An 11,718-nucleotide genomic window follows, 5' to 3' on the forward strand; every position below is an offset into this window, starting at 1 on the left:
GGTCACCAAACTCCGCAAACGCGGATATCAGGGACACATATTCTCATTTTTGAGCAAATTTGCACTAGATTTCCTGACTGTCACTGTTGTCCGCGAAAACCTAAAAAGCCCAATCTTAACACATGGGCAAGTGGACAATGCTAACATATGCAAGCAAATTTGCTTGCTCAAAATTCTGGATTGGCTAAGTAATTATGTCCGTCGTGATTCATTGAATGAATTTGGGTTAAGTTAAGAGAGCTCAATTGTTATATTTGAGTGACCTTCTTCGATGTTGGGCTCAATTGCTGCCCTAAAAGGCACAAGCAACATTTTTGTCGTAAAATCAGGAGGAGCTATTTTGAGTAGAATCAAAGATGAGGCCAAGATTTGAAGTGAGTATCAATTATTTTGCATTTATTCGATCAAACGTCAAGTATTTTGCAGGATATAGTAAGGCGAGTGCTTACAAAGAAACGCCATTCTTTTTCGAAAATTTTGTAGCAAAAATAAACATTGACCTAACCAAGTGTAAAAAAAGTTGGCATTGAGATCTCTTATTGATATGACAATGATATGACTTCGAGTTTTTTTAACAGGAATTCATGTAGAATAATTTTATAAGTAATTTTACATAATTTTATTTTGCGAAAATAAATATGGATGTGCTAATTGTACGCCGATTAATGCCAAGAAATGTGGTATTTTTGGTGGGAACAAGCCACCTGCAATCGCTGATGTAAGATCTAAGAAAAGAGGTTTAAAACAATTGATTATTCACATTTTTTATTCAGCGCATTCCAGCGCAGCTATTTTATGCTTTACAAAATTTCAGCTCGTTGAGTGCATTTCTTACATAATTATGCGCTGTAAATCAAAAACTTTACGAATATTTTTTCTATGGTCATTAGCAAAATGTTGAGCATATTATTACCATTGGTATTAGAAACAGTTGTTTGTAAGATTTGAACATGAATGTTTATTAGCAATGATTTGTCTTTTGTTCTGTATATCCTATGTACGCATACATATATATTAGCTTTTGGTATAGACAGCCTTTAATTGATGGTTGTTTTACATTCATAATCGTAATAATTCTGTAATTGCTAATTGAAGGTCTGTTCGGTCTATTATTTTTGCTAGTGGGACTTTCAATTTCTTACATAAAATTCAAAGTTAATCAGCAAAGTTACCATTGGCGTATAATTTTATTTTTAGTCCTGTGTTTAATTCCGTTCTAAGGAATTAACCAAACAAAGAAATAAACCAAAATTATGTTTGTATCGAAAAAAATCTGGTATAAAAAGCTATAACTATGATAATCAATAAATGCTTTAAATTTTTATTATAAAATTTGTCTAACTTTTATCAATAAACAGTCAACTGATTATTTTTTTCCTGCTACCTTAAAATCACTTTTATTAGTACCCTTGTTATTTTCTATTTTGCGTAATTTAAGTTTCCGATTGGTCATTACTCTTTAAAAATTTGTTTCATTTTGCTAATTAGCATTTTTAGGAAATTAAAATTCATCGGAATTGTAGCACACTCGATTTTAAATGCACCCTTTAGCGCCTGAGTTTAATATCTGGAAGTAGCCCTTTTTAACCTTTACGACCTTCATTCACAGGGAGGGGTTGGGGAAGTGTGTGTGTGTGTGTGTGTGTGTGTGTGTGTGGGGGGGGGGGGGAGGGGGGGGGGGTGGCGAGTTAGAAACGCTGTCTGTGGTAATAACTACTAACTTGGTATCCAGAATCAATTAAAACTAAAAGTCTTCAATTTATTTTGCCCGGGGTTATTCCGGGGGATTTTCCCCCTTTTTGTGGTAGTTTCCCGAACAAAGAGGTAAAGTTTCCTTGTCAAGATTTATTGTCATCTGAATAAAGGTGAAGTTGAGGCATGTATGAAGAAAAAAGACAATATGATTGTAATAACTCTTTTTCTAGCTCACTTTTTTCTCATAATTTCTCTTCACATTTTACTTCATAATGCAATTGTGAAAGTCATTCCTTTATCACTCTTTTTTCCTTCTTATTCGTTTCTTCCTTTTCCTCATGTGAACAGAAACTTTGCCAGGCTTTATCATTTACTCCGGTATTGGCTCTGATTTTTGAGGAAATATTGGTGGGCAAGGGGAGGATAGGAGCGGGGTCTTCCTTATTGGGTGTGGGGGGGGGGGGGCATATTATCAAGCGGTGGTAAGATATGTAATATGGTATGTTTTCAGCTTAGTTCTCAACTTATGATGGATCAACCAATCGGGTGAAGCCAATAAATATATCTTCTTTTCCTTATACCGTCTCTACTACAAGAGCTGTTTTTCGGAAATTGGAAATAAGAGAAAATATATTCTTACATAAATGGAGCACAAACCGCGTCAGAAATTAGCAGTAATATAAATTCAAAGATATGCACTTGGAAAATATATATCAGCAATATAAGCAAAGAATAAACAGAAATAAGAGAGAAAAATTATTTTATTGTCAGAGTCACCACTGAGAATAATTTTAATAAGTTCCTCCCTCTTTCATTTTGGCACAAATTTAAGACACGCGTTGTTTAATCTTAACGTTCGCTTTTAAAAATCATTCACATTATTTTGATTCCAAAAGTCCCAAGTCATAAATTCAAAACAAATTATCAACTTTTAACCTAAAACCGTTCAAATAATTAATTCGGACAGCCAAAATTCTTTTGAGTTCGTAAGGTAGTTTTTTTCCAATTTTTCCATCAGAAAAGTATTTCTTTGAAATTTATCATTAAATCTAATTTTGTAACAGGCTATTTTGTATTTACTGTCCGGTGCCAATAATCTGTTTGTTCTGGACTGAAAAATAAACGCCTTTCAAAAGATGCCAAACTTTTACTATTCTTTCAAGTATTGAGTCTTTGAAGCCGACACGACTTAATAGCTTTTATCTAGAATTAGATTTATCTTATGGTCATTTTGCGTTCAAAACATTTAAAAACAAAAATTCTATTGTTAATCAATTTATTTCCAATTACAGTATTGATCCCGATTTATTTTTGCCCAGATTATGAGAGATAGTTCTTCATTCGAGTTTTTTTTCGTCTGCTCAAGCTCAAATTTATTATGCTATCGTATTCATTAACCAGAAACAAAACCTCCGAGAAATAACCTCTTATTAATCGATTTCAGACACTTTTTTTGAAGCTATTTTAGCTATTAGCGAAATCAAATTGTTGCCTGCAGTCGTTTGAAGTTTTCCCTAAAAATTTACCGCTTAAGTAAAGATGCAATAATTAGCCTTGATTAGTTATATTTTGTCCTTTTGTCGTCCTTATTTGGATTAATAGATATACTTCATTGATTATTTTTTTGAAAAAATTAACTTGTATTAATTTGAATTGAACTGAATTGATTAAGTTACAATGACAATTTAAACTGGAATTATCAGCGCAACTTTTTTTACTTCAACTTGAGAGTTTTTGATAAATTGACAATTTAAATATCAATTTTTGCTTTCGTTATTTACTGAATCAAAAATTATCTCGAGGTCATTGAACCCATCCTGGGAAGAAGATTCAAGAATTTATCCAAAGGTAATTAGTGCCTTCCTTAGGAATCAACACTCCACGAAAAAACAAATCAACGGTCGAAAAATTTATCGGTAAATAAATATAGTTTAATTATTATTATTACCGTTATTAACCATGAGCCCCATTATGATTACGTCATCATTATTAACCTTATTTTCTGTGACGTCACTAGTGACGCACACAACCTCAGCTGGCTATGTGGGCGATAGGTTAATGCAGGAAGTTATGGCCAACACGTCCAGACATCTCCGACCAGTCAGGGACCACAGCCGGAATACGACAGTGTTCTTTAGACTGATGTTGTACCAGATACTGGGTGCTGATAGTGTTCAGGGCAAAATACATCTTCACTTTTGGGCTGAAATGTTCTGGAAAAACGAGTTTGTAAGGTACGTTTTTTTCTTTTTTTCAAAAAAAGGAGTATTGAATTCGGAATATTAGATCAATTTTTTGCTCGTTGTATTGATTCTATGTCAGCACCATTATAGTGAGAGTAAGGTTTATGACCTTTGTGGGTTGCGATCCCACAATCTTTTAATTGATTGCAATCCTGTGCTCTCCACTGAGCCAACTCGTCCACATTGTGAGTGTCTTACTCTGCTCCTTATATTGAGCTATCATTTCAATCTCCATCTTATGATCACAACTTATTTACTAGAGTGTTATACTCTAACGAGGATTTATATGCCGATTTTCCCTAATCCTGTTCAATTTAACATTGTGACCTATGGTCTTAACGAACTGCTAAATGAAATAAACCGATGAAATTTTTGGGGTAGTTGAAAAATTTTGTGAAGAGTTACATCCTCAAAATTGAGGAAAATGGTACCCTTATTCACGAAAATGAGTGACAAAATTCGGAAAAATTTTGTCACAATTGTCCACGTGGTCAACGTGTCCATCTTATAGCGTGATAAGCAAATTGAAAAAATTTGACATGGTACTTACTGCTTTGTTGTCCACAAAAACCCTCGATGTTACAAAAGTGTACGTTTTGATACGTAATTCTGAATAAAAATTCGGCAAATAACAGATTTTTAGGCATCTATTTACAGCTTTCTACAGCCCCAATTACAGCCCTGACTTCACTAAAAGCGACTGGATTTTCAGCAGATTTTTTGCACTAATCAATTCTATTTCCATTTCTAATCTCTTATCTTGTTCGAATCTTCAATTTTGCTGTGGCAGGCTCTGCTTATCTCTCTGATTCGACGAGTCCTTCGTACAGATTTGCAAAATACTCTTAAAAACTTCTAATTGAAAAATTTTAGCTTTTGCGGTAATAGTTTATTATCATATGAAGCAAGTTAAAAACTAACACTGCAGATTACACTCCAGTCACTATTAATCGAAAATTTAACACTTTTCATCAAGTGTTTCTAGGTTTTCCGCTAATTTTTTGGTTTGTAATCAAATTTACCCACTTTTATAGAATGTGCAGGTCCTTGGATGTAACAGGAGGAGAATAGGCCAAAATATTAAATTCTACAATCAAAGTCAACATTAGATTTAAAATTTCAAGATTCTTGACTTTTTAGAAAAGTTCGTATATTCAACATATTTTGCGTATTTCTCTTTACTGTTTGAATTTGCTTAACGCCAAAGGTTATGATCATGTTTTCGAAGTTCAATGACTATAAAAACGTAGAACTAAAGCTGCCACATTTTGGAGCGATAAAAAAGTGCTTAGCCGTTATGTGTAGACAGCTGATATGTCGTAGAGAGTTGTTATTTCTATCATTAGAAAGCTCATATGGCGTAGAATATCGGATTAAAATGTATTTATATTTTTGTTTTTAATTTAGTTTTTTCCAAGCAGCGATCAAGTTTTAAAAAATTTGTGTACATTGGAATGATATCTGTTGTTTTTATTTGCATTTTAAGGAAATTTTTCTCAAATTTTCGTTAATTTTGCTAATATTTGTTTATTTTGTAGAAAATTTTGTTTTTGGTTTTGCTTCGCTATTGGTGCTATTGGTTCAAAATTTGGCGGAGGTAAAGACCTCAAAGTGCCGAGAGACGTGTGAATATTCTCAAAAAGAAAGATAGTTTCATTTCCGTTTCTTTTAATAATGTTCTGGAAAAAATTTGCCGTTTTTTTGCCGATTTAAAACAATCATTTTTCCAAATGGATCTTTTTTGTTTGTTAAGTTGACATTTTGCTGCCAAAAAATCAGTTTTTTTACGAATGGAATAACTAGCTGTTATTAAAGTCTTGCATTATCAAAGCTTGCATTATGCAGTATCATTAATAAAGACTTATTATCAAAAAAGGTGCAGTTGACTTTCCCAAAAATGGTATACATCATTTTTTAATATGCTTTCAATTGACATCTAAGGGCTCTTATTTTGTTAAAATAATTGATTTAAGAAAGTTTACTCTTTAAATGCCAAATATTTTGAATGCCAACAGTTTAATTTTCAAAAAGACCAAATTTTTCCATATTCTGTCAACTTTTTGCTTAATCTCAGTGCACACAAATCTTCTTTCGAATGATGGAAAAAACTTTTCTGGAGGTTTTTTTTAATCATTGGCTTCATTGCTCGCTTCCATAACACGAGTTCTAAATAATTTTTTTCCCTTTTATTATTGACATTTGCCCATTTTGGAAGTTGTTTTCGTTGCCGTGTCCGGCTATCACTCTAATAGAAGGTCATATAACTTTGGAAAAAAATGCATGGGTTCACACAGAATATTTAGTGGACAGGGTATGATTTTTACGGTTTTCAACGACTACTATTAGAGACATAATAAATCTTTTTTATTGATTTCAATTGATTGCTAGTGTGTGTTATTAATGACTTCAAGATTTTGTTTTGGAAAATTTCGTCGACCTTTTGAACTCTGACCCTTTTTGTTTTTCATTAGCGGTTTTTATCTTATTCTTTTGGTGACATCTCCCATTCGCTTTTGGCGGAGCAAACAATTACGCTTTTTTGTCTTTTTTTCTTGCAGCTGACAACTTTATCGCAATGATGCTCTGTGGTTTAAGACTTTTTTGAAAGTTTTTTGATATTGGCCATTGTGATCATTTCTTGATGTCTTCTTTCGCATCGACCTTTCGAAGTGAAGGCTCATTGATGTTCAAAATTATCTCAATTAAACAGCCATAATCTGTTCAATTGACAGATTACGGATTAAAATTTTTTCGTGAAATTGCTTCTGGTTTTCTGAGTTCTGTCTGCACTCGTTTTTAATTTGGTATCCCATGTCTTAGTTTCCAATAATTTAATGAACCCTCACATGAAGTTTTCTTTTGTTTCAGTTTTACATAGTCTCCATTGTAAACAAAGCTTACATCTTTCTAGAGAAATAATTCAATCTTTTCAATAGTTTTTGTTTATTAGTGGTGTTGTGGCTCCGTTATTTTGCGTTTTCATAAATCGTTTGTGATTTGATTAACTTGTAACATTTTTTTGAAGTGTTGGGCAATTTTTGTGTTGATTGTTTTTTTTGTTTTTTCCATTAGCTTTGATGATGAGAGAAGTTAATCATAAAATCTTTTTAATAGAAAATTCGTTTTCAACGGAATTCAACACAGTTTTCTCCCATATTTTAATTGAATACTTGATTTTAGATTTTTGGACTTATTTGTAATTTTCTGCTGTTATTTTAATGCAATTTCTGGATAATGAGAGATCTCAACGGATTCATGGATAGACGTATAAAAAGACTATCCACTATTTTCCTTCGAAAGAACTTTTTCCAATTTCAAATTGTTCTTAAAAATACAAACTCATTTTCAAACTTCGTTCTTTTTTTCTTTTTCTGTCTATTTTAGAGTGTCATTATTTGTTGCCATTTTTACTTTTTTTGAAGCGTACGTTAAAAATAAATAGATATTGATTTTTGGTTGCAATTGACAGTTTTTTTTGTTAATTGATTTTGTTTTTATCTTGTCGCTTATCTAATCTCATCAATGGCAGGAATCATTGCTTCTCCAAGTTAATTATTTCTTTGTCTCGCTAACAAATGCTCCTAACAGCTCCGATGAAAATACTTAAGACTCTATCTAGTATTTGTAGTTGACAGCTGGCGTTTGACTTTGCCTTTTTTCTTGATCTTCTTGACTTGTTACAAAAAGTCTCATTAAGCAAAGGTCGTATTATATATATATATATATATATATATATATATATATATATATATATATATATATATATATATATACTTGTATAGCCTTTTGTATATAATTGAGAGCCTGAATTACACATTCTCTTAATCTCGTTCAAAGCTCAACAAATAGGACCTGAAGTTTGAACAAAACTTGTTGAGAACTTGCAGCTAAGACAGCCTAAGCTGACACTGACTTTTAGAGTGAAAAAACCAAATTGTGAGTGGTTGCATAGAAAAACCAAATTTGTTTCTTCTCAATCAAATAAAGATTCAGTCACTAATCCAATTTCAGAAATGTATCAAATATTTCATCAAAACACACAAAAAAATTCTGGTAGATTCATATCGTGACAGAAATATGATCAACATAGAAAGGGGAAAAATCGGTATTTATTTATTTTGTGTATCTAGAAAAAAACAGTCCTAAGCACTGGAAACAATCTTGAAAATTGATGCCAGATGACATCCGGTTTCTGAAATTTACTAATTCGAATTCTAATATCTGTACCTGATCCTCGAGGAAAACATGAGTTCGAATTCTCAAAGTTTTATAGAAAACATTCAAACGCAGTCTTTGTCAAAAGTGATTTTCTAAGGTCTTCGTTTGCTATTGTTTGCTTTTGCTAGCCAATATTAAATAATTATAACTCATAAACAATTTTGAAAATTCTCCTTTTTTAATCTAGTGTTTATTTCCCGAAAAATTTGTCAAATATTTTTAATTCTCTCTTACGGGATTTTTAAAAACACTTTATTTCAAATTTTAGAGTTGGTAAATTTTTGAATTATAGCTAACACTTTTCATGACTCATAATGTTTCTTTCATCATTTCAGTCTTCAATTTGGCTTCTTTTACATGACATTACAATTTGAGTTTTTCAAAAATCTAAAAAATCTAAACAGATCAATTTTTACGTTACATTTATTGAAATGAGAGATAATCCCATAACAACTCTGTCTTTCCTCAATTCAGTGCTATTATGTCACTTTATGAAATTCATACGTTACACAATGCTCTCCTTATTCCATCACTAAGCTCTCACATTCCTCTTGCACCAGTTTCTGATCAAAGTAAGAACACTGAAGAAGAGGTAATTCAGCAGCTCTTATACCATTATTAAAAATGTCGCCCTTTAATCAAACTCAAATCATCTTGTTTGAAAATTTTAATTATGCATGACGTTTTTGCGTTTTTTCCTGGATTATTTGCTAAAGGGAGTGTCTTCGCAAGGAATCGACATGATGAATACCAAAAAAATTTAAATCTTATGTAAATGGCGTAGAAGCAGACGACCAGCAGAAGAAGACGACCAGCAGAAGGGTGTAAAGGAAGCTAGTTCTTCAATAATTTTTCGCCACCAAACCAACATTTTCCACTCTCAAATATAATTTCATCCACCAAAACCCTTTAATTTCCTGCTTTTCATTCCGTCAACTTATTTCTACTGAAACAATTTTCTTGATTTAATCGAAGAAGCCAGAAGTGGTTGACATTTTCTTCAATATTATTTTTATTAGGAGATTTCTCTTTTTTACTATAACTTGTGTGCCAATGGCGCGAATTATGATGTATATATAGAGCTTGATTTGCTATTAGGCTTTCGACTGGAAAAGGTGTCTCCATTTTTCAGAATTAACTTCTCCTCAGAGCTTCCCGACAAATTTTGCTACACCTCAAAAAGTATTTTGATAGTACGGAAAAAAGTCGGGCGGGATCTCAGATAAAGAATTTCATAAGTTCAAATCGCAATTTCAAAGAAAATTTAAATTCTCTACTCATTTGCTGAAAAATTAGCCTCTATAAAGGCATATTTTTAAATTTTATTTTCCGTATTTTTAAGTTTAGGATTTCGATATGCTAACGTATTATGCGCGGATGTATTTTTGATGAGATAATTGAAGGTTATCCATATTAATCATAATAAACAAATGAAAACCAAAACAAAACGGGGGAAAACAGTTGCATTTTAAAACTAATGTGAAATCAAAAAATTTTCATTAATTTTCTGTTCGCAAAACAGCGTAAGAACTTCAAAGAAAGTTGTTTGTATTTTGTTGGATAACTATTATACGTTTATCATGAAAAGTATTTTTTCTATTAGGGGGCATTTTTTTTGAAAAAACTGGAAGTGTAAAATACTTTTTACAGCCATTGCGAACTTTTGACTACATATTTTCAGTTTCATAATAAAATTCTTAGGCATTCTAGTGTTTAGAAAATTACAGATGTTTTTGATTGTGAACAATTCAAAAGAACCTGACAAGTTGAAATCCCCAAAACAGACATTTAAAGATCGGAAAAGCGCAAGGGAAAAATGCATAAAAACTCAGTCCTATTTGTCATCTGAATTTACACAGAGCTTCCGACCAATTTTAAATAATGCGTTATCGATGTAAATGAAAATTGCTTGTCTGTTGTTTATTTTCAAAAGAGGTAGCATGTTTGGAATTGTTTCTATCCATGTGTTTGGCAAATTATATAAACAAAATAAATGAACTGCGACTGTTTTTTTCTTTTTTACCCTATAGTAAAATATTCTTTTTAAAAGTTAGATATTTGACAAGTACGTACTAATAAAAGCAAATCATGACACTTAATGGGTTTTACAAGATTGCTAAAATCAGCGTATTTTCGCTAATTTTGTTTTTTTTTAAAAAAAAAGACAATCAAGTTCATAAATTCTCTGAACTACTAGGCGCCATAACGTATGCAGCTACTTTGAGGATAAGTAATGTAGGAAACCAATTCGTTTAAGTTGTTTCATAATGAACTCTGTCTAGTTGCTCCAAACGAAATTTCTTGAAAGATCGTCTCATCCAGTGATTACTGAGATTAAGGACGCTTCTCAACATTAAGTTTTTGTAAGCATAAAAACATTTTATAAGACTATAATTTTAAAACTAAAATTTAGTCTATGACTCACAAAGTTTCTTAATTTCATAACTCCAGCATCAATTTGGCTACCGTAACGTGGCCTTACGATTTGAGTTTTTCGAAAAGAGCTCAATTGAGAGGCAGCAATTTTGAAGTTACTACGTAAATAAGGCATTTATTGAGATGAGAGATACTCGAGTCGCCTGTTCTTAGTAGCCGTACTAAGATGATATAAGATACCATACAAATCATAGACTATATCTTAGAATGGTCTTAATAAGAGTTCCGTCAATTTTTTCATATAGAACTTTCTAAGATTTTTAAGAAACCATAAATGATCTTTGTATTAAAACCAAAAAACTATAAACAATTTTACTCGACAGTTGAAATTTTTCTAAGAGCTGTTAAGAGGTTTTCTATCTACTTTCACTTCTGATAACAGTGTGAATTGTGACTCTTACAATCATTTTTAGATTAGTTTTTAGTTCGTTCGGTTTATGGCTTCAAAATTGTATATATATATATATATATATATATATATATATATATATATCAAGGGAATTTTCATGCATTGTCTAGGCCACATTTTAAGAAAAATAACCATACTAAGATCATTATAAAAAATGGATTGCGGCTTAATCAGGAATAAAGCAATATATATATATATATATATATATATATATATATATATATATATATATATACATATATATATATATATATATATATATATATATATATATATATATTGCTTTATTCCTGATTAAGCCGCAATCAATTCTTTATAATGATCTTAGTATGGTTATTTTTCTTAAAATGTGGCCTAGACAATGCATGAAAATTCCCTTGATGAACATTAGTTTTAGGAACAAAGGGGTCTAAACGTTATGTTGAGGCGAACTTTACCCCCACCCCTCCTTGTTTATTAAAGATTTTTTTGATAAGTTATTTGAGTTCGACGGATCTTTTCTTCTTGTAACTCGAAGAATTTGTTGGCGACTTGATTCTTCTTCTGATATAGTTTCTAATGCTTTATTTAATTATGAAAATTATGGCCTATCGTATAGTTTAATGTACCAAATGTATTACTGGTCAAAATATGCCAGAAATAAGTTAAGGCTCAGAAATAGGTAATGATTGATAGCAAACTTTACCTTTATCCGAGAAGTCTATACAGTTTTCTGGG

General features: G+C 31.5%; 1 protein-coding gene across 2 annotated transcripts in view; it reads left to right on the forward strand.

The window, feature by feature from the left end:
• The first annotated feature begins 2,285 nt into the window (after positions 1-2,285).
• The window catches only part of LOC142353633 (neuronal acetylcholine receptor subunit eat-2-like), a 76,163-nt gene continuing 66,730 nt past the window's right edge, over positions 2,286-11,718 (forward strand). For both annotated transcript variants that reach the window (XM_075405928.1, XM_075405929.1), the window contains exon 1: positions 2,286-3,929. In XM_075405928.1, the coding sequence (XP_075262043.1) occupies positions 3,655-3,929 (275 nt within the window). In that variant the 5' untranslated portion in view covers positions 2,286-3,654. The remainder of the gene's footprint in view (positions 3,930-11,718) is intronic.

Source organism: Convolutriloba macropyga, chromosome 14 (genome assembly GCF_964194025.1).
Source record: "Convolutriloba macropyga chromosome 14, txConMacr16.3, whole genome shotgun sequence".
Lineage (NCBI taxonomy): Eukaryota > Metazoa > Xenacoelomorpha > Acoela > Convolutidae > Convolutriloba > Convolutriloba macropyga.